This window comes from Lagopus leucura, unplaced genomic scaffold, assembly GCF_019238085.1.
Source record: "Lagopus leucura isolate 7727_CA_CO unplaced genomic scaffold, USGS_WTPT01 Super-Scaffold_100018, whole genome shotgun sequence".
Taxonomy (NCBI): Eukaryota; Metazoa; Chordata; class Aves; order Galliformes; family Phasianidae; genus Lagopus; species Lagopus leucura.
The window spans coordinates 7,069,604-7,094,904 of NW_024962272.1; the positions used below are offsets into that span (position 1 = coordinate 7,069,604).

The window sequence follows — 25,301 nt, forward strand, 5'->3', positions numbered from 1 at the left end:
GCCCGCCGCGGCCGCCGAGCCCTCGCTGCCGCCGCTCCGCTCCCGTCGCGTCGGCTGCCCGCGGCCGCGCCCCGCCGCCCGCTCTTCGCCCGCCCGCCGCGCCCCGGGCGCCGGGCTGCTGCCGTCGCGGCCGCTGCTGTCGCTGGGGGTGCTACAGCTGGTGCTGGGCTGCTGCATGGTGGCGCTCAGCTTCGGGGCGCTATCGCTGAGCGGCGCCCCGCAGGTGAAGAACGCGTGTCCCTTCTGGGCCGGCTCCTCGGTACGTGCCCGGCACCGGGCGGCGGGACGGGACTCGCGTGCGGTGCGCGCTCGCTCCGAGGCGCGTGTTCGGGCACCGGGCTCGCTGCTGGCGGCTCTGTAAGGAGCGCCGGGACTTCCCTCTCCTGTTGCGTTCCGCTGTAGGCTGCGCCTTCACGCATAGTGCGCGGCCAGCAGCCGCTGTCCGAGCGGCGGGGCAGGGCCCGGGCCTCGGGTGAGTTCGCCGCGGAGCGCAGCGCAGCCCGGAGCGGCGTGCGGCTAGGCGCCGGGCGGCACGTCCGGAGCGCGGGCAGCCTTAACCGGGCTGGAGCCCGAGCCGCCCTGATGGCGGCGTGGTGTCTGCGCTCGCGTTTTTCTTTTACCTTTCTGCTTTCCTTCGCTTTTATTTCTCGCTCCAAATCAGAGTTTATTTAGATCTCTGGCAGCTGCGAGCTTTTAACTCTGCGAACAGTACTGTGCTTATGATTTAAAAATGTTCTGAAGCTGCACATGTAAGCTGGAAATGCCCAATTACTTTAATAATGAAAAAAAAAGATCTTTTTTTTTCATGGTGGCTCTGGAACGGTAACATATACAGCCTTAAAAAAAATTACCAGAAGTGTCTTTTGAGCATAGCAGCGTGAGTGAAACGTCTCATCCCAGAGGCAGTGTGGGATGCTAGAGGCTGCTGAGGGCTGGCGTTGGGTATGTATATGTATATGGCCTTTTTCTCGTTTTAGGTGCAGCGTCCTTCTTGTGATGCATGGAGGAAAGACACTCTGAGGAAGGCATTCCTTCCGTACATCTTAAATCTTAATCATAATGAAACCAGTGTTGGTGTCCCTAAGGGAAAACACCAATTCTTATAAGTATTGGTGCGCTTTGTTACAAAAACACGTGTCTATTTTGCACTCAGAGAATTAAAAAATGTTTGTTATGAAACTGCAGCGTTATGTACGTGCTTTTGCAACAGCAGTGGTGATACCGGGAGGTATTTTGGCCGAGTCATGTATGCCTGTTATGCTAGGTCAGATCAGTCATGTCAGGTTAATGAAGCGGCTGGAGGGATTTGTTAAAAACGTTAGTGGGCAGCTTCCCCTTTGTGTTCCTGCTTGGCTTTGGGGTGGGAGCGCCTGGGGAGGTCTGAGTTGGCTTAGTCACAAAGGCCCCCAAACTAAGGGTAATTCGTGCTTGCACCCAGGACCAGCTGAAAAATGTGTTTGCCTTTTCTTTTGGTTGCCATTCGTCCAGTGGGGAGTCTCTGGTGCGTGGTTTGCTTCAATTCTACAGCAGTGCTTTCTCCTTCCTTAACTGTCTTGCTACCAGATGAAGACACTGGGGACAGCCCATGGTTCAACAGGTCTGATTAACAGCACCTGCTGCGGAGGGGATCTTCTGCTTTCTCTTTCCTTGTGTGCATGCTGGCTCTCTGGCTGGGTAGCAGGAAAACATGTCCTTCGTTGAAATTAATTTTTTTTGGCAGTTGATGAGATGGGAATTGCTGGTGTGACTTTCTGGACGTTTTCTGGGAGGAAGCAAAACAGTAGATAAAAATTTCAGTTCCAGTTGTGTTTTCCCATGGGGTGCTCTTTCGAGTGAAGAACCTTGTCAACTCAGGCTCTGAGTATCTGCTATAGAGTGTGCCCCGCGTCATCTCAGCACTGCTCTCACGCTCCAAAATACTTTCCATCAGAGCAGTGGCAAATATTGTGTAAATACGGCGTTTTCTGAACGCTGTTTTCTGAACGTTACCTTCTTGGTAATACTGTTTTCTTAATGTTACAGGTAATCTTATCTGGAATCATAGGGCTAACAACATGGAAGAGACCAATGATATTATTGGTGAGTATCGATTAAAACTTGTTGCGTGAGCGTTTTCAGAAGATGTAAACGAATTATCAGATTGTTAGTAGTCATTGGTTAAAAAACTATGCTTCTTTCTCCATGAAGAAAAACAGACTGTACTGTTGAATCTCTTTTGTAGACTGCAGAGCTATATTTACTGAAGAGGTGAGATGCCATGAAAGGCTGAGTTTATGTGCATCCTGCAATCCTTTTAGGAGACTGTTAAGGGCAGGAGAGGATCGTGCCTGCAAGATGTGCTGGTGGTGTTCACAGAACACCTTCTATGTAGGTACAAGAAAATGCTGGTTTAATAGGGATAATCTCTCTGAGGCAGTGCTGCTAAACCTTAGAGATAGTTGGTTTGAAAGCTGTGGTCGTTTGTCCTGTGCAAGTGTCTGGTGGCAGGCTGAGCTAAACTAAGCACTGCTGTCCTACAGTATTCAGTGTTAGTGTTTCAAATACAGTTGACATTACGTTGTTCTGAGAGGAAAAAATCAATGTGCAGGGTGTGTAAACTGTTCCTGCTTGTAAGTGAAATCTGAAGCTGGGTAGCTCTGAAAGTCTCAGAAATGGAATTTGCATAAAAGCATTTGAAGGTTGGTTTTCTTGGTTTTGCAGGTTTTGTTTTCACTATACTATCGCTTCTGATGCCCTTTTTCCAGGATAAAGCAGTTGTTTTGTCTCTGTACAGTGTGTCCTTGGGATGTGTGTGGTATCCATGTGGCCATCAGTGAGATGTACCAAGCGTCAGAGAACAGACTCTGACTGCATTTCTCAGTCGTGTGTTGCTTGGTACTCCAGGAGCAAAAGAAGTTTTTGTACTGCTGCTCTGGATACAAAGAAAAACCTGATCTCAGCCTACCAGTCTGGATGGGCTATGTTTTCTTGAAAATAAATATAGTTGCATCTTTCTCAGAATGCCCAAGTCTTGCAGATGGTGCCTGATTTGGTATTACATGAGTTCTGTACTCTTCCTACAGCACTTACTGTTGTTGTTTCCTTTTATCTGAGGTTCACTCTTCAATTCTTTCATGCCTCCCTTGCATAAACTTTGTGGGCCCTTTTGGTTTTACTGAAATAGAGGAGCAGCAAACTTCCACATCCTTGAATTTGTGTGGAATGATCTTTTGGGTGGATGGTGAACAGATGGGAACAGAATGCCCTAGGATGTTGTGCTGCAAGGACATGGGGAGGTTCCTGAGATTAAACTCCTGCTCTGATCTCAAAGTTGACCCTGCACTGAACAGGAGGCTGCACCAAGGACTTCCTGAGGTCCCTTTCACATTTTTTCTAAGACCGCAAGATACTGAACGATTTTTTTTTCTTTTTTTATATTTGCAGTTATAGACAATTTTTGAAAGCAATATAATTAAATGAAAAAAAAAAGAAAAAAAGAAAGAAAAGAAACCAGCATTAACTGGTACATGGGGGTTTCAGTTTAAAAAAATAACAGGAACCTAACTTTCACAGGAAGTCATACATTGAACTGGCTATGGTCTGTTGAGGAAAGATTGTTAGTTTCTGTAAGCAAATTTATTTTGGGATACATTTCTATTACATTCACAGTCTAGTATCTTGAATATTTTCTCCCGGAATGAATATTTTCATTCAGCTGCCATGTAAGTTGCAAAAGCAGGTTTCGTAAAGAGCTAAGTAATGTGCCTTGTTAGACCGTACAGCTTTGGGTTATGGCGTTCATAAATGAAAGTGGAGAACACACTCAGGGCTAAAACAGATCCCATTTCCAGCTGTGACTGCCTCCACTTTTTGCTTCTCATGAAAGGCTCTCATACCTGATTCTTGCAAATGTGCTTTAGAACCACGGGGCTTCCTCTCTGCTGCCTTTTGGAGCAGGTCCCTGTTGCCTTTGCCTGTTCAGAAATAGCACAGAGCCAGCTCTCAGCCATCATCACACGGCTGTCCTGGCACGCCTAGCACTAGCTCAAGCAGGTGCCCAGTGTAGAAATGCCTTTATGTAGCAAATAAGCTTTGCAGAAAGGATTGATTTCCACATGAAGGTGGTTGTATGAGATTGTAGCAGAACTCAGATATTTGGTGTGTTGGGTATGTGTGCTAGACCCGTGCTTGAAATCTGATAAGTGGGGAGTATTCCAGGCACAAGGTATGAATTAGCACATTTTGCACTGCAGCAGTTTGTTAGTGTTTAGTTGTGTTCGTGTGGAGAACTTGGCTGTACCTCAATCTACACAGGCCCTTGCATCAATAAGGACAGGCTTATTCTTTCTTTTTTATTGTCGTTAGGTTCCATGATTTCTTCAGACTCTCTGCTCCAAGTACCCTCTGGAATCCCTCAAACACATTTAATTTCGCAAACAGCTTTGTTACCTGCCCAGGTGGGATAATTCTGCATAGACTTTGACTTTGCCTTGTTGTGCACCGGGAGCTCTCAGAGGAGGCTGTAGTCAGGGGCAGAGGTGAGCCTTGCGGCCCTCTCCCTCTGGCAGCTGGCAGTGGAACCACGTTCCAGCTGGGTGCTACAGAAGGTGCCCACCAGGAGATGTTGGTCCTGGAATGAGCTTGTGGGAGGGACACGCTGATGCTGTTTCTTGAGACTCCTTGTGTTAACTTATTTTTGATTTTTATTATCACTTTCCAGTCTCTAGGGGACTGTCCAATGAAATTCACTGAGTGAATTCACAAAGTGCTGAGAAGAGAGAGCTGGGGGTGAGGGAGAGGTGACGTGGAGAGGAGAGGAGGGCAGCTGCCTCTTTCAATCGGAGGCCACAGTGGCAGGGAGCCTGGGTAGCAGGGCTGATTTATTCCCAGCTGTGAGGCAGAGGTGCTGGTGGTGCTTGTAGGAGTCAGAGGTGATGGGAGAGGACAGAGGGGGTGGTGGGATTTCCTCTGGAGGAATAGGGATATCTCATCAGATAGAGATGATGATAGGCCTCCAGCACCACAGTCAGGAGAAAATTAGTCCAAAGAGGAGTGGCTGCAGGAAAGGATGGGAAGCAAATATCAGGTTGCAGAGATGGAATGCTGTGAGGCAAAACAGAATTGTCGTCAGCTCTCTTGATGGACCTTCTTGCAGGGCCAGCGTGGTCTTCAGCAACGTAGCATCTGAGAAACCCTGGCTCTGAAATCTTACCTTGCTTGTCATTGTCTGAGACTTATCTGTCCTGGGTATCAGTTGTCAAGTGACTGCGGAAGTTAGCCTATGCCGCCTGTGCTCTGATCTTTGCTTCAGAGGAGAAGCTTCCTCCTGTGCATGCCTGCCCAAATGTGCTCATGGGAGAAAGGGAATTTTTTTTTTCCTGAGGTTGTTTGGATATTGGCTATCAACAGTTCTGGGCTGGATGCTATTCTGCGCCTGAACAGAAGCTGATTTCTTCCTGTCCACTCCAAAACTCCTTACTTCCACAGGACTTTTCGTTTTATTTTCAACTGAAGAAATGTAGCTTCTTTCAGAAGGTGTGTAAACTTGCTGTTGCTTGTTTGTTTGCATACACATCAAGAGTTTATACCAAAATAGTTATTGTTTAGGTTCACTTGAATTCCTCATTCCTTAAAATCTTGGCTCTGCTAGCAACAGCGTAATGCTATGCTGGTAGGTGTGTTGCAGGTCTCCATGTGGTACAACAAATAGGAAATTAGTAAGGTCACATAATTTACATATGATTATTGCTACTGGTGCTGTGTGTGTATGGAAAGTTAATACATTGACTTAGATTTTGCTAAAAGGATGCTTAAAAGGCTTATGTGTAGGACATGCACAGATAAGAGTTAGTGACTGTGCAGCAAGTGTTTTCCTTTCACTTTTTAAGTGCCTGCTTGTGCCTCAGTCGTGTGTACATATCAAAAGTCAAAGCAATTTCTCCTTGGCATTTAGACATTGGCTTTGACAGTGGCAGCAGCAGGGTAGCAAGAAATCTGCCAGTGCAGAATAAATTATAGGGTCATGGCCTTATCATGTATGTTTGTCCTGCTGCTGCTGCAGCTGCTTTTGAAGCTAATGAGAAAAGTGCCACTAACTTAAACAGAATTGGCTGGCTGACACCATTTAGACGGGTTCTCAAAGGGCAGAATGTTTGTTTTTTTTGTTTTTCTTTTTAATGTGGAAAAGGTCATCCATGCAAGAGATTAGTAGATACTGTCTCTGACATTAGAATACACTTCGATTTCCTGGAGTTTAATTCATATAGATGTTCACCAGAACCTTCTGCAGCTGTTCTGTTCACAATCCATGTGTATCTGACATTCAGAAGATGAGGGGCAGTGGGCAAAACTAAAGCCGTAATTTGAGTTGTTTTTATTTTTGTCAGCACAGTTTGGTTCAGACTAGTTACCTCTACTTGGACTTTTAAAATAGCGCAATTGTCTTTGCCTGTTCTAAATGTAGGAGCATGTTTATCCTGGTTCAAATATGGGTGGGTCCTTCTACTGAAATAAAGCGGACCACCTGCTTTTACTTGTTGATGTGTAGTGAAGGAGAAGGTTTTTAAATTTACATCTGCAGGACAATATAATTTATAAAGCCAGCTGGCAAAGTGTGGGTTAAATGTACAGTGGGGTGGATTGAAAACTGAAAGAACAGTTGGGTCTGGAGGGTGGTGGTCAGTGATGCACAGCCTGACCAGAGGCCAGTCAGCAGTGATATTTAAAATCTTAATGAATGATCTAGACAATGGAACAGAGTGCTCTCTCAGCATGTTCACAGATGGTAGAAAGTGGAGAGAAGTGACTGATGCAATGAATAGTTGTGCTGCCGTTAACACAAACTTGGTCAGCTGGAGAAATGAGCAGAGAGCAGTCTCATGAAGTTCAGTCAGAGGAAATGCAGAGTCCTGCCCCCACAAGCACTCCAGGCAGTATTATGTGCTGGTGAACTCTCTGTTGGAAGCCCTGCTGCAGAGAAGGCACTGGGGACCCGTGCAGAGAAGCTGCTGACCATGTGCCAGTGAAATGTGATTGTGGCATAGGAGGCCAGGGCTGCATTAGAAGGAGACTTCCCAGCAGGCGAGGGAGGGAATCCTTCACCTCAGCGCTACTGAGACATATCTGGGTGCTGGGCACTGTTCTGTGGTCCCCAGCACAGGCACACTGGTTCAAGTGCAGCGTAGGGCCAGAAAGGCCTGTAGCAAGGACTGGCTGAGAGGTAGGGCTGGTGAGTCTGGAGGAGACTTCTGTGTGTATAAATAGCTGGTGGAAGGGAGTGAAGAAAAGGGAGCCAGACCCATCTTGGTAGTGCCCATTGACTGGACACAGACCAAATGCTGTGAACATGAGATAATTATTTTTTTCCTGTGAGGATAGTCATGGTAGGACTCAGGCTGCCTGAAGAGGTTGTGCATTCTGTGGGGCCATGCAGAACCCAGGCAGATGCGATGCTGGGCAGCTGGCTGCTGGGGACTCTGCCTGAGCAGGAGACTCAGTCTGAGCAGGAGATGCTGACCTGATCACCTCCAGAGTGAGGTTCCTCCATCACCAGTGCCTGCAACCTCAGCCTTTCTCTGAAAATGCTAGCTAACAATTAGCAAGCATATTTTCTCTTGACAAGTTCTGCTGGATGCTCATTTCTGGCCTCTAAGATATGTGAATGTCTTCTCAAGTGTGGCTCAGATCCTGATCATTTTTTTCAAACTGTAGTTGGAAGAATCATTTTTATGTCCTACATCTTAAATGGGTTTACATTTTGCAGTCACAAGTCGATCTACAAATAATAAAAAACAGGAAAGTTTTCATTTATGTCTGCTAGAATTTACTAGAATGTAAATGTACAGATGACTATCCTTCTTTTGAGTATGTATGATAATGGTTATTTCCTTTTTATCATTTGATTTTAACACGTCTAATTTAGAAAGATCGGTATGATAGTTATCCCAGATTTTGCAAACTGTTACAATAGAAGTCTGGATTGTTTACTTATATGCTTACAGTTGTATACTGGCTTGTTTCTTTTACAGATTCTGTACCAAAGCAGAGGACTGATATTTGGATTTTCCTCCTCTTGTGCTGTTGCTGTATTTTTGTTGTGATTTGTTTTTTTTTTTTTAAACTGGCTTCTTTTTAGGGTATGATTCACTTCAGCACTGCCTAAGGAATGGCTTTCAAATTAAATTCTGTGTTGTTGAAGATAACCAAATAGCACTCAAAGTGCATCCTAACGTTAAAAAAAACCTCTGGCATGTTTTTATGATATGTGTAAAGCTAGTTGAAAACGCTGTTCCTCTTAATTTTTATTGTAGCATGTCTAACACAGTCCCATTCCTCTACTGAGAAGCATTATGATCAGGTTTGAGTAAAACCTGCTAGTAGTGAGATGTAAGGTAAAGAATGAGCTTCCATTATAATGTTCTTCAGCTCAGGAGTGATTTTTTTTCCCATGGAATTGCTGAAATGGCTCTGATTTATTTTTGGTCCAGATATCTAGGTAGCTAACCATGGTACATCAGCTAAATTTACTTGTAATGCTGTTGCTGTCTTTGTGTGTTTGGAAAGACCTAGTTGTGGGAACTGCTGTAAAGCTGCTTAGAGCAGAACTGAGCCTGTATCCAACAGGATCACCTCTTCTGCAGGTTTTTGTCATTGCTGAATTAAAAATGTCAGTCCATTCTCGTACAAAGGCATCTGAGCACACAGATTAGCAAGGATTTTTCTTTTGTATCTTTAAAGGACATGAAAGAGCTAGTACTTGTTTTGTAGAACTTGTTTTGTAGAACTGAGAACTGCTTAAAATGTAAACATGTTGACATTAATCTGTTACTTGTTTCCAAACTAGTGTTCTGATATATAGAACTCCTATATGGAAAATTTTGCCTGTATGAATTTAGGAGAGGAAAAGTTCTGACTTGTATTTAAAATCCATGTAGTCTCACATAAGCACGGTTTGCAGATTGTAAAGTCTTACAGGAAGGTAGGACTTCATTTTATCCAGTACTTCTGCTAGTTGTTTTTCAGATACTATTATTCCTGCCCTTGCTGTTTTATAGGACTTTTTATAAAACTGAGTGTATTGCCTGAGTTATGAATCTAGGTTTCCAGGCTTCAGTAGCCAGGAGGAAAGAAAATCATGAAGCTGAAGCTTAATTGTCTTCGTTGTACTTTAACAAATATTTTTCATTAATTTATGCTGCAGTATAGCTTTGGAAATTCTGTGAAGGATCAGTGTTGTCACGGGATATTGCATCTTCCATTTTCTTAATAATTCAGACGTGTCGAGAGGTGAATTCAGTGAATGGGTATGGCATACAGTAGATTTCAAAAGTTTTGAAAACTTCTAAGATGCTTTACGATTTTTGACATGCATTTCCCCATTTTACTGGGGTGGTTTTTTTAGGGCATCTGGACAATTCAGATGATACTTTGGAGAACTATAGAAAATTGCTTGCTATGGAGTTCATCCAAGCATTTTGAAGTGGACTGGAGCATAAATAGAGCTTGTTGGATGGCTCCAGAAAACAGCTCACTTTTCAGTAGTTGCATGCATTTTATTACTGCACAGTTAATACAGAGTAAGGCAAGAGAAATAATAATGGTGTTCAGAATAACAGTCTTCTATATTAAGGTAGGACATGTTAGAGTACTTCAGTGAAATCTGAGCGAGTTTTGGAAATTGCCCAGAAGAGGAGACTCCTATCTTCAGTTTGGGGATGAGATTTACATTGCCATAGATTCCTTGCACTAATTTCTAAATTCTGTTTCCTCTGGTGTTAACTTTGCTTTGCTATTTCAGGTTAACCTGTTTGTTCTGCTGTCTGTCATCTGTGTGCTGCTGAACCTGGCTGGATTTATACTGGGATGTCAGGGTGCTCAGTTTGTGTCCAGTCTACCGAGATGTGATCTGGTGAGCAGTGATTTATGCATATTTTGATATATTTATGCATGTTGAGACCACAAAATGTTCTAATGTTGAGATACAAGTAAGGCAATTAAAATGTAGCATGTTGGGATTAAAAAAGGCAGGCTGCTCCTTCAGACCTATAGTTAATTCAGCTGTGAGCAAACTCACTGAAATTCACAGCAGTATTTTTATTATCTCTGTCTATAAATACTTACTTTTTGGAGGTCTGGAGTCTTCATAAGCTGTTTATCTCTCACGGGTAAAATCCTTCTAGAAGGTATGTTGTGAATGGTTTTAAAAGAGCATAATTGGCACAGAAATGGTTTTGTTTGACTTGATAGCTGGCCTCTGTCTTAAACGTCTGAAGACATTAAACGTCTGAAGCTAATTCTGTGCATTGGGTTCCTAAATATATCTCGAAAAAATTCCTCTTGCCAGCAATATGCACTGCCTTTAATGTAAAGACCACTTAAGATTGAGCATAAAGGATTTTTACAGTCATTTGACAAAGACAAATGCGCTAACTCGTTAGCTCATGGGTGGAAGTTTTTCCCCTTTAATCCAGCTGGCTGGGACATGTTCATACCTTGCAGTGAAAGCCATGAGAGGAAAAAAAATAAGGTAGGTTAAGCCATATTGGATTCTCAGAACACTTTTACTGCAGGAAAATCCAGTTTGCACTATAATGCAAAGATTTTTATCAAATAGGTGATGTAAGAAACAGAAGAAAGTCAGTGGAAAATATAGAATCAGTTGGTAATAAAGATGATTGTTTTTTGCAGAACTTTTAAGGATTAATGGAAGGATCTTCAACTGCTAATTTTCACTCAGTGCTTCACAGAAAGCTGTCTTTGGTTCCTTAATATGTCAGCCTAGTGCAGTGAGAGTTCCAGATTGTAAGCACTTGATACCAATGTATGGAAGCAGCATGGGGAACTGCTAATGTTATTTGAGACAAGGTGGTTAAACGTTTCAGGAATTTTAGAGTACTCTGTTGCTGGAAGCAGCATAAGGTACAGTTGAAAGATGTTCCTGAAATCATGAATTACTCTGTGTTTTTGCAGGTTGAAAACCTTTCACACTATAACTATGATTTGGCAGCTAATCAAGCAGTTATCTTGCGGCAAAGAAACATTAAATTTCTACTTGAAAACTAAGATAATGATATGAATTTGGAAGTTGTAAACAGCAGTGGTATGCAGATATAACTCTTACTGGTTTGTCTGGGTTGAACTACCGTTTGGATATCATTCCATTTGTAGAGATACAGAATATACCCATGAATCAAAGAAGATGTATCCACTCCAAACATAGCATGGTTTACATGTCAGTCAACAAAGAATTTCCAGGCTGCTATGTCTTTGCAAGAGGTTGGATAGTAAAATTGTTCAGTAGTCACTGTAGCATTAGTTGTATTTAAATGTTCTGAGTGTATTAATGTTTTGTTTCAGGTAAGAGATGTTTGTAATAGAGCTTTATGATGCATTAATCTTGGGCATGCTGAACTGTACAAATTTGACTTCGTAAGTCTCTATGCCAGTCCAGATATAGTTTAACATGCATGCTCTGTGTTATGCAGCTAAAAATGTTGTGTAAAACAGCTTATACCTTAAAAAGTGGGTTTATTTGTTTCTTTAAAGGTGGTTGTGGGTGAAACCAAGATTTGTTTCTGCTGTGAAGAATTTAATCCTGCTAAATGCACAGAAAAAGAGAATGTGCTGAAGCTGTACCCAGTGAAGTCATGCGGTGCTGTTCACATCCTTCTCAAGGTACCCTGTGTTTGCTGATGAAAATGACTGCTTTGATGAAGTTGTGAAATTGTGTCAAACAGTGTTGAAGTGATGATTTTATTGTGAAAAATTCTGTTATCTTGTGGTCTTATATACTGATAGAAGGTTTGGGGTTTTTTGCTTATCTCTGGGTCTTGAACAGTGCATTCAAGGTGATCCAACATAGAGTTCTTGTTCGTTCTGTGCCTTATGCAATCACAGCTGCATTTTGGTTCAGATGAGACTGCTTGAGTAAAGATGCTTAAGGTTAGGCTTATGATTAGAGGCCTCTGTCATCTCTTTTGGTAGTCTCAGTCCTTCTTAGCTTACAAACTACTAAAATACAACTTCAAGGCTGCATCTTCTTCAGCTATAAAAGAGCTTTAACATTTCTCTAATGGTGATTATCTCACAGTTGCATTTCCCATGGAAAAGCTAAGAGGAAGACTGTCACTCTTGGATGAATAGGTGGCCTACAAATCACATCTGAGTAAATTAAAGCCTCCTCGATCTCTGTCAGGAAACACTATAGGGCAAAACAAGCTTTTGCAAATTATTACAGTCCTGGAGGTCATGAATGCAGAAGTCTGCATCACATATTTTACTAAGAACTGTCATGGTCATCTTTGTGTTTTCTGTGTTTGTTTTTTCTTTCTTTTGACATTTACAAATACCTTGATTTAATCTTTTGATTTCCATAATCTTCATGTTCTTCAGAAAGTTATCTTTGCTCTTTGTGCCCTGAATGCTCTCACCACCACAGTTTGCTTGATAGCAGCTGCCCTGCGTTACTTACAGATATTTGCAACAAGAAGATCCTGCATAGTACGTGAGTGCAAGGCACTGCCTGATATAAACAGTCATACTAACATTATTACTAGATTACACAGTTCAGTAATTTGTTAGATCTCAGTTGGAAGCTTTGTTAACAGAGTTGCATTTGATTAGGATGAATCTCAGATTTCTACAGAAGAAATTGAAGAACAAGGTCGCATTTCAGACCCTGAAGATTTTGTCCCACCTGTGCCACCTCCATCATATTTTGCAACATTTTATTCATTTACTCCACGAATGAGTCGCAGGTAAAGCCTCAGATGCTCTTTCCTTCCTACTTGGATGTACTAGCTTCTGTATTTCTTGAAATTCAGTGGGGGCTTGTGGGTTTTGTTACTCTTCATTTTGCAGTAGTTACATGCTTTTCATAGTAACTGTTGGGCTGGCTTTGTTTATTAGCTTATTATCCAAGTGGGGCTGAATATTCATAGGCAGAGATAGAATGATGCTCAAGCAAACTGAATCACTGGACTCATTAAAAGTCTCACATTTTGCCATGTGCAGGAGCATTTTGTTTATTTCATTGCTTCATCAGAAACAGTGCGTGCGACCTCATGGGTCTTGCTGAGGTAGTTACAGTTTCTGTTGCAGGATTACCTAGAAAATGATAAGAAAACAGCTTTACACTGAGAAAGCCATCCAAACCTCACTGAAAACAATTGATAAATGACAGTTGGTTCTAGCACCTAATGTGTTTGCTTGTTTAACAGACTGGTGTATGTAGCCATCTCTGTGGCAGCGGAGGCATCTATTGAAATGTGCTTGTCATAGCTTCCCATCCTGGGGAGGGGCTGTTGTCCTTGTCAGGCACAGCAGCCTTGATGTCGTATCTTTCATGCAGCAGCATTTGTCTTTTCAGCACAGCAGGAGCCACTGGGCTCTATTTCAGCGTTTTGCAGTCTGGAATAATGCAGCTGCCTCACCCATTACAGCATTAAATCTTGCTGATAACATCCAAGCACAGATGACAGCTTTGTGAAGTGGGGCTGCTTCTGTGAAGGCACTGAGGCCAGTTATGTGGCAGTGCAGAATTCACAGCAGCAGTCCAGCCTTCTTTTCTACCCTAGCAGGCCAGGCACTGTATCTCACCCCAACATGGGCTGTGGGATGGCTAAAGAGCAGCCTGGCCTCTTCTTCACCCTGATGCATGTCACCTGCCTTCCTGGGCCAGGCAGCTACAGTGTGAAGGAGGCCAAGAAGTCTACCTCAGTCGAGTTTAAAAATATTTATTATTTGGGGATTGGGCATTTGCTGAAGTGCTAGTGTTTTTGCTCACATGGTGTGTTCTCAGATCTGATGTGCTCTCAGACTGAGCCCGCACCACTTATTTCTCAGTGGCTCTGTGTGGCCTTGCTGTTGAGAGACGTTTCTGTGAACCCAGAGACGTGTGTTACCGCTGGGTGGAGGTGTGAGGGCAGGAGGTGGCAAAGACAGGCCCTTGCCTGTGCTCAGAGTGCCCTGCGTGGGTGCCCAGGGATAGCCTTTGCTACTCTTTCCCATGCCACTTGCAAACCCCTGTGTCACCATTTCAGCAAGGGTGGCACTTGATGTTTCCTCACACACGCACCTAGATCTTTTGGTTCTGTAGATGTGGAAAGTGGAAATTAGGAGGCAGAGAATAGAGTGCACTTAAGGGAATGCTTTTCTGGCTACATGTTCTCTAATGAGATGTAACACAATAAAATTTTTCTGCAGCATTGATTTTCAAGGTCTGACTGAGCTGTGTAGACCAGCTCATGTTTAAAAATGAAATCAAACTAAGGTTCAAGATCTGTTTGGTCATTTGGTGCAGCGGCTGTAAGCTCAGCATGTATGTGGAATAACTGAAAAATATAACACCAGAGGAACATTCATGTCAGCTGCTGGAAAGCTTCAGATGGCTTTGAAGGTTTTTGGGGCAGATGAAGGTGGCTGAAATATTTCTGCCGTCTTTTAAATTTAAAAAAAGTAATGGCTGGCTACCAAAATCTTTTTTTATTATTTTATTTTTATTTTTTTTTCCAAATTTTATTCCTTTCTTGTATAAGCAGCCTTCTTTTGGTATTTCCATTCTCTCTGCCCCTTCAGATCACGGCATGAGTATCCTTCTCGTAGCCATTCTTGTTTGCTTTGTGTCTTGAGAAGCCTTAGGCTCTTGGGGAAGGATTCTCCTTAAAGCACTGTCTCCTAGAACGCATCCCACTGATGGCGGGAAGGCAGGAAAAGATCTGGAGAAGAAAATGCATGGTTGCTTGAGGTGCCTGTTTCAGGACCAAGTCAGTACCTAAAAATGCAAGGAAAAGCAGAGACAATCTTAGGCATGCAGATTCAGAGGCTTCTCTGAAGGCTGTGCAGACAAGCTCCCCTTGGCAGTCAGTCCATCTCCAAACTTTCCCAGTGCCAAAAGCAGCATTTGCTAACAAGAGTTTCTCCAGAGGATGCTCTTGAATTCTTCCCCTTGTGAGCTGCCTCCTGAGAGGAAGATGATGCAGAAAAAGGTCTGGGATTTCAGCTGTATTTGAGACCTCTTTAGTGAAAATTCAGAAGTAACCTTTACTGTGAGGTTTATTTGCCTTGTGTTACAAATTTGCCTTTGTGAACTGATCGCCTGTGATATCCTCAGCCAAGCATCACTGCAGAAATAGCCTTTAGCCTCTTCCTGTGCAGCTGCATCATAACATGTAACATGAGACTAGAAGTATCTTGAATTTCAGCTATAATTAGGAATTTAATAGTTCATGACAATCAGAGCTGCGTTACGATGTTTTGAACACCCACCCGTGTTTGGATCTGTGAGGTCAACCTTGGTCTCTGCTAAGCTGCACCTGCAGCAGGCTCGGCCTTGGTTCTGCCTGGGCAGAAATCCTGGTGGCTTCCTGCAGGAGCACTTTCTTGGCAGCCATTTCCTCCTGCCCTGGCAGGTCTGGCGGTTCTGGGGGGTGTTACGGGCTGCTACTGAGAGCCCAAGCTGGAGCAGGCACAAGGTGCTGGCAGAGCTGCTTCCATGCTAAAGAGGTGCCGTGCTGATGGCTCTGTGTTGTATGTTACAGGGTGCTGGGCTCTGATGTGATTCCACTGCCTCACATTTATGGAGCAAGGATTAAAGGCATTGAAGTGTTCTGCCCCCTGGATCCACCTCCTCCTTACGAAGCTGTGGTGAACCAGATTGACTCTGAGCAGGTGTGGTTCGGAGGGGTCTCCAAATGTTATCTGTCTGTCTGCTGTAAGAGTAAGATCAGCTGCTCACCTTGAAAGCTTTCTCCCAGTTGGGCGTCATGGTAGAAAACTATGTGAGCATGGATGTAGGAGCAGGGCACGCAGCAGAATGTTATCCTTGAGGGCTGTTGTGCTGCCTTTCTGCTTTGCTTTTGTTCTGTGACTGTATTCTACCCATCTGGGACTACATCAAAGTCTGCCATATTCACTGATCCCTTCTTGCTGCTGTTCTGAAGAAGATGCTTTTTTTTTTCTGCTGAAACTGCTCAGCAGGATGAAATTGGCAGAATTGGATGATAATGATTGATTATAGAAATTCACCAGTTTTACAGTGGAGAGAAACCCAAATAACATAGTCACTGTGCAGTTACATTCACTGCACAGTTCATTCTCTTGGGTGAATGTTGCAGTTCTGGAAAAGTACTGGAAAAAATTGTGCTGGTTTTTGTTCCTGAACTTTTCTTTTTTATTCCAGGAAAGTGGACTGCAAGAGGCAGGTGAGGAATTTGTTGCTGATTCAGCAGAAACCAGTGGCAGGCAGGCCTCTCAAGGTAGGAGCATTTTAAAATTTGCTGTAGAACAGTTCTGCCCAATCAAAATTATTTCATACAGCATATGGCTTTGTAAGCCAGAGATACAGGACTATGATTGGGCAGCAGGAATGGGGATTAATTACTTGAATTACAAAAAAAAGCACATTAACAGCAAACAACAAAAGGAAAGAATATGTAGGTTGCTCTAAGTGTAATGCTTCCTATTAATTTCCATGGAAACTGTAATAGCTAGAAAGAGCACAGTAACACTATTTCATTGAGGAAGTTCTCAGCTACAAAATACTGTTCTTCAACATAGTCATCACTGTTAGCTGTATGTTTTCACCAGCCCTGAACAAGAGCCTGCATGCTGTGGTAAGGTAAAATTCTGCTCCAGTAGATGTGACCTGTGGTTGCTGTTGCTGCACACACTGCCCCCTCCTTCACTGTGCTCACATCCACTGGTTGGGCTCTAGAAATGTTCAGTGAATGTCACTGCGTGCCGTAGAGGAATTCAGTGCCATCTCTTTGCTTCATCCACTCTTCCATGTCTGATGTCGTTGTGTCAGAGTGCCCCTCTGCTGCCATCTGTCACAGGGCATCAACATGTAACAGGATATTGGTGGGAAGGCTCAGCCTCTACTGCCGTACCACCATGGCTGCACTACAAGTGGATGCTCCTTTTTTCAGCATTGTTTCAGAAAACTGTGGAAATTGCTCCAAGCTGTTCTCAGCATAAATTTTCTATTTGTTGCTGTGTGCAGTTGCAGTTAAAATATTGCTGGCTCCCAAGTAAACAACAGGCAGCTTTTTCACTCTGTTACAAATTTGTTTTACTTTCCACTTTAACTTGCCATTGCTGTACAGATTGTCTTTGGTGCTACAAATGGCTGTTTATCCAGTTGCACGATGATCACACCACAAGAATATTGAGAAAAAAGGCACTTAAAACCTCTGTTTCTCCTGCCACTGTGTTCTATGGACAATTTCAACCGTTTAGCTTCACACCAAGGCTTTTTTTGTAGCTTGCCCAAGAAGTCAGCAAGTGTCAAAGAAAAGATTTAGGATTTGTTTTTTGTATTTCCATAAAACTGTACTGTAATTGAACAAGTTTATTTCGACTTTCCCTGCACTCCAGCAGTCAAACTAAGACTGCTGAAAACCAACACATGCTTCTGGTATTTCGTCAGTTGTGATGGCCAGAAAGAAATTGAAAAAAGTGGTAGCACAAAGTTTTGTTCTGAAGGCCTTCTTGTAAATATAGTGGCAGTTGCTTTCTCCGGGTGCTTAGAAACCAGCAGATATACAGAATGATACAGGACAGCAAACATGAGGCTGCATGGTTCCTGCTTTGAGTTTTGAGAACAGAACATAGAAAAAACGATAGAAGAGGCAACTTGTTGTAAAGGAGAGTCAGAAAAGATTACAAAAAAAAAAAAAAAAAAAAAAGCCGTGATAAGGCATTGCTTGAGGTATTGCTTGTATTTAAAACCTTCCTTCACAGGCTAGCAGATTTGATCACATCGTACTCTCCTTCTCATCCTTTTAGTTTATTTGTCCCTCTTTATTTATTTATTTTTTTAAGTGGCCTGTAAAGTGACTTTTAACTCTCAGCCTGGCTGAGTTCATGTGCAAGCAAGAGAGATAGAATATATTGATAGAAATAATTTTTTGATAGAAATAATAAGCAGTATTTCTTCTGTGTGCCTCAGCTTTGCATGGGCAGTGAATTTAAGAAAAGAAAATACACTGAGTAGTATCTCCCCCTGTATTAATATCAGTGGCTGTGTACCAGGTCTGTACTGGTTTGTTTTCTTCATTAGCAGCCTGAAGGGTGCTGTGCTCTGGGCCATGGCCAGAACAGCGCTGCCCTGCAGTGAGGAGTCTGGAGCACTGGGATAGCACAGGTGCCCTGGGGCAGGGAGGGGCAGAGCAAGGAGCTGTGCTGCAGTCGGGGCAGAGGAACGCCACCCGCTGTCTCAGCTGATGTCGAGTAACAGTCTATAAATAAAAAGTGAAGTTATGGTTTATGCTGGCAGTCTGCTGTGCCAGGCATTTCTGTTGGATGCCACCATTGCGGCGGGTAGGCAAGGTGTAGTTCACACTGGGAGTGAAGGCTGCCTGCAAGCTAAGTGCATCCCAGCTTTAGGAGGGACCCTGTCAAGCCAAATAGGTGTTTCTCCACCAATTGTAATAGGAAGACACCTCCTGAGGCCTTGGGGTGCTCACCAGCTGCCCTTGGTAATTGCAAACTGGGAATTTTCAATACACACCCAGCTTTACTGCCACTTACTCCTTTTAACACCTGTGAAGTTAATATGGATTTTCATTAAGGTCATGAAATCAATGTATTCTTCTGAATAGTATTAAAAAACACCTCACCAGAACACCAGTGACTAAAGGAGTGTTTCTGGTGAGTGCAGGCAGATGGTCACATACAAGTACTTCTAAGCTTTTGTGTCCAATCATTATAGCTATTTGGGAACAAAAAAAAATCAGTAATCTGAAATGATTATGCCCTCAGATCTGCTTTGTTCTAACTACTTTCCTTCACCATTGCTGTTCTTGATTATTCAGGTGAAGAAATTCCCAAGTCTCCCAGCAGAACGAGCCTTCCACCTTCAGCTGCCAGCCCCACGCCTGCGGAAGTTCACAGGAAAGCCTTCAGTCCCTTACAGAAACGGTCTAAAAGTGACCCTGTGCTACACTGCCAGTTGCCACAAGGTGACTTGACTTTCTCTGTCCATGCTTAGGTAGCAAATCCTTAGGCACACATCTGTCAGACTGCGTTAGCACCCTCAACCCACTGCCTACAGATACCAGCTCCTGTCTTCTAGTGTGCCTACATCACACCAAGCAGGCTGTGCTTTGTCACATGCACTGCTGCCAACACCTCAGTTTTACTTTCTTACTTACTCACTTTACTTACTTACTTTCTCAGTAGGCTTTCAACTCTAGGAACAACATCTGCAGCAGGCAGGTGTCTGTGATCCACTGCAGTTGCTGTGTAAGAGCAACATATGGCAGAAGCTATCAGAAGCAGTGTAAGAGCTGCTAGTGTGGCTGCACAGTTAAAATCCAGGAGTCCAGAGTCTTGCAGTTTTTATTGCAGTGTGTTGGAATCCCTGTAGTAGTTGTTGATGTGTAATGGTGTTCACAAAACAGAAATGGGGGAGTGTTTGTAATTTTCGTTTTGAACGCTGGAGTATTCTTAGTGTTTTATGGAACATGTTCATGTCTCCGCTGCATCATCTGTTTTCTCTTTTCCTCCTATCAGCTTCCACCACAGCACCCCAGAGAATCTGCTGCTGAAGCAGTAGTTAAATGACACACTGCGCCTATTCAGAGCAGAGAAAGCAGAGCAGTGTGTTTCTGCTGGAGAGGCAGTCTGTCAGCCAGAAGTGTTTGGGCTGATGTATAAGGTGTTAGGCCTATTCAGATTGGATGGGGAAGCTGAATATGCAGCCACTGCAGAAAGGGAAGTCAGCTGCTTAGCAGCGGAAGCTGCTTGAAGTTAGCTTGTGCTCCTCTTGCTGGAAAGTTTTGGATCTGCTCCTGGTGGTGATGTATTTGGAATAATGCGGTCTTTGAAGAGCTATTTGAGCGACTTATGGGTGTTCTTAGTGTTTTAACAGGGTCGAAAATCAGTATTATTTAGACCAAAGGTGGATTTTTATTCAGACTAAAGGCAGTGGAACTGATGCCACAGTGTCCCTTGTTTAGTCCTTGCAAGGTCATTTTGAATGGCTTTTTTAATGAAATTTCTGCTTTGTAGTATTACCAGCTGTCACTTTGGGAAATAATTATTTTTAGGTATTTTGTGAATAGTCATCTGTTAATAGCTGAAAGTTACTAGAAGTCTAAGAAGTAATATAAAAGTAGTAAAGTAAAGTAAAGTAGTAAAAGGAAAGGAAGTAAAATAAAAGTAATAGAAGTCTAGGAAGGGTCATAAAACTCACAAGCTGTGTTTAACCTGCTTTGCATGTCAACACTAAGACTAAATACTCATCCCATCTCCAATCAGAACAGAAGTAGGAGCTGACCAACACAAAATGGAAAACCAGCAGTCACAGAAGTGTTTGTCCCCATGATATGCACTCAGCCATAGTGCATATGTACTGTTGTTTTACAAGCGTTCTCTGTAATGTGAATAAACACAGTAACGAAGAGAGCCTTGAATAATATCCTTACCATGCCAGACTGTTAAGTTTCACTTGGTTAAATTGTGTAGTGCCTCATCACTGAATTGGTATGGAAGTGTTATTGGATATTTGTTGAAGAGTATTTGAACCAAGTAAGTTGTTTGCTTTGTTGATCTTTGTCTTCAGGCCCAGTGCTCAGCTGTGAGGCTGCGACTCAGACTGAAATAAAACCACAACTCAACACTGTTACATTGCGGAACAGTTTGAAAGCAAGACCTTTGAAGTTAAGACCCCGATCTTTGGTAGACTACAAGTCCTACATAGACACCAAGCTGCTTGTGGCACGGTTTCTGGAGCAATCTTCTTGCAGCATGACCCCTGACATACATGAGTTGGTGGAAAATATCAAATGTGTTTTAAAATCAGACGAGGAACATATGGCAGAAGCTATCAACAGTGCTACCTTCCTTGAGCAGGTAGTTTCATTACTTACATTTGTAGGCTGGCCTTGGTTTGGAAGTATACGTTTGTAACTCTACTTCACGTGCCAATGCTTTATTTTAGCTTAATGTAGGGAAAATATAAGAGATAGAGAGGCTGTGCATGTGGGGTATTCTGGCCTTGTGGTTGATAAAGCAGGGTAGGTTGGAAGACTGCAAAGAGTCATTAACTGTGGGGGAGAAGAGAAGCAACTAGCAGGAACAGAGACTGATAAGAACATTGTTATAGAAGTCCCCTAGAAACAAACTTTTGGAATTTGTTCCCAGAATAAATATAAGACTTGAATAAAAATAAGACACAGTAGCAAGGGAAAAAAGAAAGCAGAAGGTAGAAAAGGTGTGCTTACATCAATGGAATGAATGTCCGTTTGCTTTAGACATTGCAACCTTTATCAAACATGTTTTGGCTGATTTATAAAGCATTTGAAAAAATGAGTTGATTTAAATGGGGTGGGAATGATCTGCTGTGAGAGTTGGCTTTGGTTTAAATTATCATGCAAAACATGTTAAAAAATTAATTTAGGCTGTGGAAGTAGCAGGATTTCCAACTGCAGAGAACACAACAAATTTGACAAAAACTGCTGAAAGATACTTATGGGAATTTTATTTTTCACACTGGTCTGCAGCTTGTTAGTTGAGTGGCTTCTGCAGGACTAAGACTAATTCCTTTAAATGATACCTGACACAAAATGGTTTGGGGTAACTAACTCTTGTGCAGTTTTCACCAGGAAAAAAAAAAAAAAAAGAAGCTGAAGAATGACAACACTCACTCCTTTAATCTATGGGACATTTCCCATCATCTCTCTTAGGCAAATACCAGCTTTACTCTGAAATGCTTATTTATTTATTTAGGAAATGAGTAATGCTACAATTGGGTTCTTCCTGGTTGGCTAGGAAATGTGAATGAAACAAGAGGTTGAAAAGAAACTGTATCTGTGTTTGCTTGTTAAAGGTTATGGCACCTGCCCAGCAAGATGTGGGGCTGAGGGCCCATGTGCTGCCTTTCAGACGGCATCCTGGATTGCTGCACCTGGAGAGCTGTGGTGATCTGAGCACTTTCACAACAGGTGAAGACCAGCTAGCAGAGAGGAGGACCCAGAGAACAGAACATGAGCGGCCTCACAGTCTTATTGGAGTTGTCAGGGAAACTGTACTTTGAGTTGGTTTCTGTTCTTCAGTAGAGCATTTCTGTCAGGCACACATGTGGCACAGGAAAATCGTCTCTGACAAGTAGTGGACAAGTGTGTTGCTAATCCATTTTTACATTCTCATATTCAAGACTCCCAGTGGGAAACTCGTTCTGTAAACCCTCTTAAGTACACTGCAAGCAGTCCTTCCAATTAGGCTGTTTAGTTGCAACTAGTGTCTTTGTGATTGATACACTGCTGTTCTATTGCACCTCTGTAGGCTACTGCCACTTAGAACAGTTGTTTTGTTTTTGCTCTATTTACAAGAGTTACAGCAGAAGGGCTCTGCCTTGGTTCTTCTGTGCTCAGGCAAGCACAGTTAATTCATGTGTGCACTTTATATCTTGTGGAAGAACATGGCCAGAGTTGAAGCCTGTTTATGTGGTGTATACTACTGTAGTTCTGTTGACTTTTAGCTGGCTTGTACCACCTTAACATAAAAAAACACCTCTGCTAGTACCAACTGCCATCCATGCTGGAAGCATTTATACAGCCATCTCAGATTTTCTGCAGATGTGCAGGGGATTACTTACTTAATATTATTTTGCCAACCCTAACCACTAGGCCATAGTGACCTATGAATTTAGTCTCTAGTTAATAGACAGATACATATAAGCAATTTGGCTCAAGCTGTTGGCTGCACGTAGTTTGTAAAGCTCTGTTCTGTATGCTGCTAACTGGGAATACGCTGTGTATTTCCCTAGGCTGGGATCAGGCACATAGTTCTGATAGGCAAGGCTAGTTGCAGCCTTCTGTGTCTCAGTAGGATGACTCCTGCTGCTATTTTAATGATAAAGCTTCATTTAACAATTACTAAACAGCTTTCTTACTGAAAACTTAAAGGCTTTACTATGAGTTCTAGGTAGGCTCTTTCAGAAGGGGAAACAGTAGTTTCAGCTATGAAAGACAAGTAAAATAAAATGGTCATCTCTGCACTTGACTTGTTGTTTTATTTTGGCCTGGTAGAGGAAATGCACTGTCATATTGGTACATTTTGTTCTCAGAATTAAGAGCAGAACAAGTAAAAGTTGAGTCTTGTGGAAGAAAGAAAACATCACAAGAACATATTAGTATTTATCTCAGATGCTGTATGTATTTTGCATTACATATAAAACTCCTTTTTTTCTTGAGAAGTGCATCAATTGAATTGCTTCTGTGAAAGCATGAGAGTTAGCATAAGCCATTGATACGTTGTTTGGCTGAGCTGGAATACAGACATATAAAATGAACACCGGGTTTCAATACTACAAATGTCTGGAATGCTGAGGAGTGAAGAGTTCCAGGGGAGCAGTCATGCCAGGTTGGTGGCAGAGAAAACAAAAGTATTCAAAAGCATATGGAGAAAGTAGAAAAGTTCTAGATTGTTTTATGGGTACAGAGGTAGCCACCCTCTTCAAGCAATACCCATAGCTTCCTTCTCCTATGTGCTGCAGTTATTTGCTTGCACTGTGGTCTGTGAACCATCTCTCCTAACTAACTAGCATGCTAACTAACCATTCAGTTTCTTTTGCTTCCTAGGAATTGCTTCTGCCTTCCCTCAAAAGAAGGTCAGCATGCAGATTCAGGGATAATTGCTGTGTACATAATTCTGTCTGTTAAATATTACCTATCATCTTGTTATTTGAGTAGGTCAATCTCATCAACATCCTAGTCTCCAAATCAGTAGTTTTGCTCATGCACTGTGGCTATTATATATGTTGTGTGGACGCCAAAGAAATCACTGCTTAACAGCTCTTAGTTTGCTGAACAGTGAGGAAGAAAGTCTACCAGGGGGCATATGTACAATCTGTCTGGCCATTTTATGCAGCACTTGAAGTTATGAAAGAGAATCCTTTATTGTTATCTCTATAAAAAAGGCAATTGGAGCCCTGGAAAGCATCATTTAAAATGCAGCTTCTGAGAACGAATGCTATGAAGAATGAGGGCAGAAATGATTACACTATCTCCTTGAGGATGTGGGAACTCAAGTTTACAGTATCTCACTGGCCTAGGATCAGGATTTAATTCAGATCCCATCCATGCAGACACTACCCCATTTTCATTGTTCAAGCTTCAAAAAGTCCTTTTTAAAACAATTCGATTTGCCACTTCTACTGTAAAACAAAAAGGATGTTCAGATAAACTTCCTGCTGCACTTTTAGATGAAGGCAAGGATGCAGGAGTTGTATCAGCTCCAGCAGGCACCAGGAGCTGCCTGCAGGTTCCCTACTCAACAGCCATCCAGCTGAGGTCATCTTGTGGCCCAGGAACACGTGGAGCACAACACAGCTGTTGTGTGGTAGTTCAAGAGTACTCATGACAACTCACAGTGCACAGAAAATTCTGTGAAGCCTCATCTGAAGCAGTGTTCCTTCATTGGCTTTTGCTGGTTGAATTTCAAATATCACTCCTAACCAGCATCGGGTTATACAAATATTTTTTAAGCTTTTGCAGAGGCACTTTCCTGGGCAGCCTGGTCTATTAAATGTGGAGGCTGGCAGCCCTGCCTGTAGGGGGGGAGGTTGGAGCTTGATGATCCTTGAGGTCCTCTTCCAACCCAAGCAAATCTATGATTCAATTACAGTTTTTAGTTTTGCTTATCCAAGTGGTATTAGGCCTTTAAGAATAAATCACGCTGACGACCTAAGCAGAAAAACAGTGGTTTCAGAAATTGTATTAAGCGAAAAGAATATTTAGTAAAATCTTGTTTATGAGCCTCCCTTTCCCCAGATTCAGTTATTCAGGCACTGGGATGGTATTTCTGTGATTGGTATAAAAGGCATCTTGAAATGACCTCCTTTCAGAAGATTCAAACATAGAGCCAACTCATTTGGCAAAGATTCTGATGCAACATTAGGTGAGAAATCATTTTCATTTAGAAGCACTAGTGTAATTTATTAACTGAAAATAATGCTGCTTTAAAAACAAAATTGACAATATTGGTTCACATCTGCAGAAAGACATGTACTACTACTCCAAACTCAGTAACAACAAAGCAGTTTTGTTACTTTCCAAGCACTCATGCACTCAGTACTGGCAAGCCAGCCCCTAAAATTAGTATGAGCAAACTCTCAGCCTTGTCTGAGGTATTTTTGTTTTGTATTTTATTGTTGCAAATCGTACAGACATTAGCGCTCTGTTAAATAAAGGAATGTAGCACAGTACATACATCACAACAGAACAGCTGGCCAGGGCCCCCCAACCCCCACCCCAAATAAAACCACTCCTCTTCAACCCCCCCACCCCCACCCCAAATCAAACCACTGCAGCGTCATTACA

The 25,301-nt window shown here is 42.7% G+C and overlaps 1 protein-coding gene across 2 annotated transcripts in view; it reads left to right on the forward strand.

Annotated features, from left to right (window-relative positions):
• The window catches only part of FAM189A2 (family with sequence similarity 189 member A2), a 25,588-nt gene extending 2,610 nt beyond the window's left edge, over window positions 1–22,978 (forward strand). The window contains exons 1-11 of one of the 2 annotated variants that reach the window (XM_042877335.1): window positions 1–259; window positions 2,023–2,079; window positions 9,776–9,886; window positions 11,524–11,652; window positions 12,370–12,477; window positions 12,601–12,734; window positions 15,516–15,645; window positions 16,157–16,232; window positions 18,792–18,938; window positions 20,543–20,832; window positions 21,809–22,978. The exon at window positions 1–259 is cut by the window's left edge and continues 155 nt beyond it. In XM_042877335.1, the coding sequence (XP_042733269.1) occupies window positions 1–259; window positions 2,023–2,079; window positions 9,776–9,886; window positions 11,524–11,652; window positions 12,370–12,477; window positions 12,601–12,734; window positions 15,516–15,645; window positions 16,157–16,232; window positions 18,792–18,938; window positions 20,543–20,832; window positions 21,809–22,015 (1,648 nt within the window). In that variant the 3' untranslated portion in view covers window positions 22,016–22,978. The remainder of the gene's footprint in view (window positions 260–2,022; window positions 2,080–9,775; window positions 9,887–11,523; window positions 11,653–12,369; window positions 12,478–12,600; window positions 12,735–15,515; window positions 15,646–16,156; window positions 16,233–18,791; window positions 18,939–20,542; window positions 20,833–21,808) is intronic. The other variant, XM_042877336.1, reaches the window with a different exon arrangement.
• The last annotated feature ends 2,323 nt before the right edge of the window (window positions 22,979–25,301 follow it).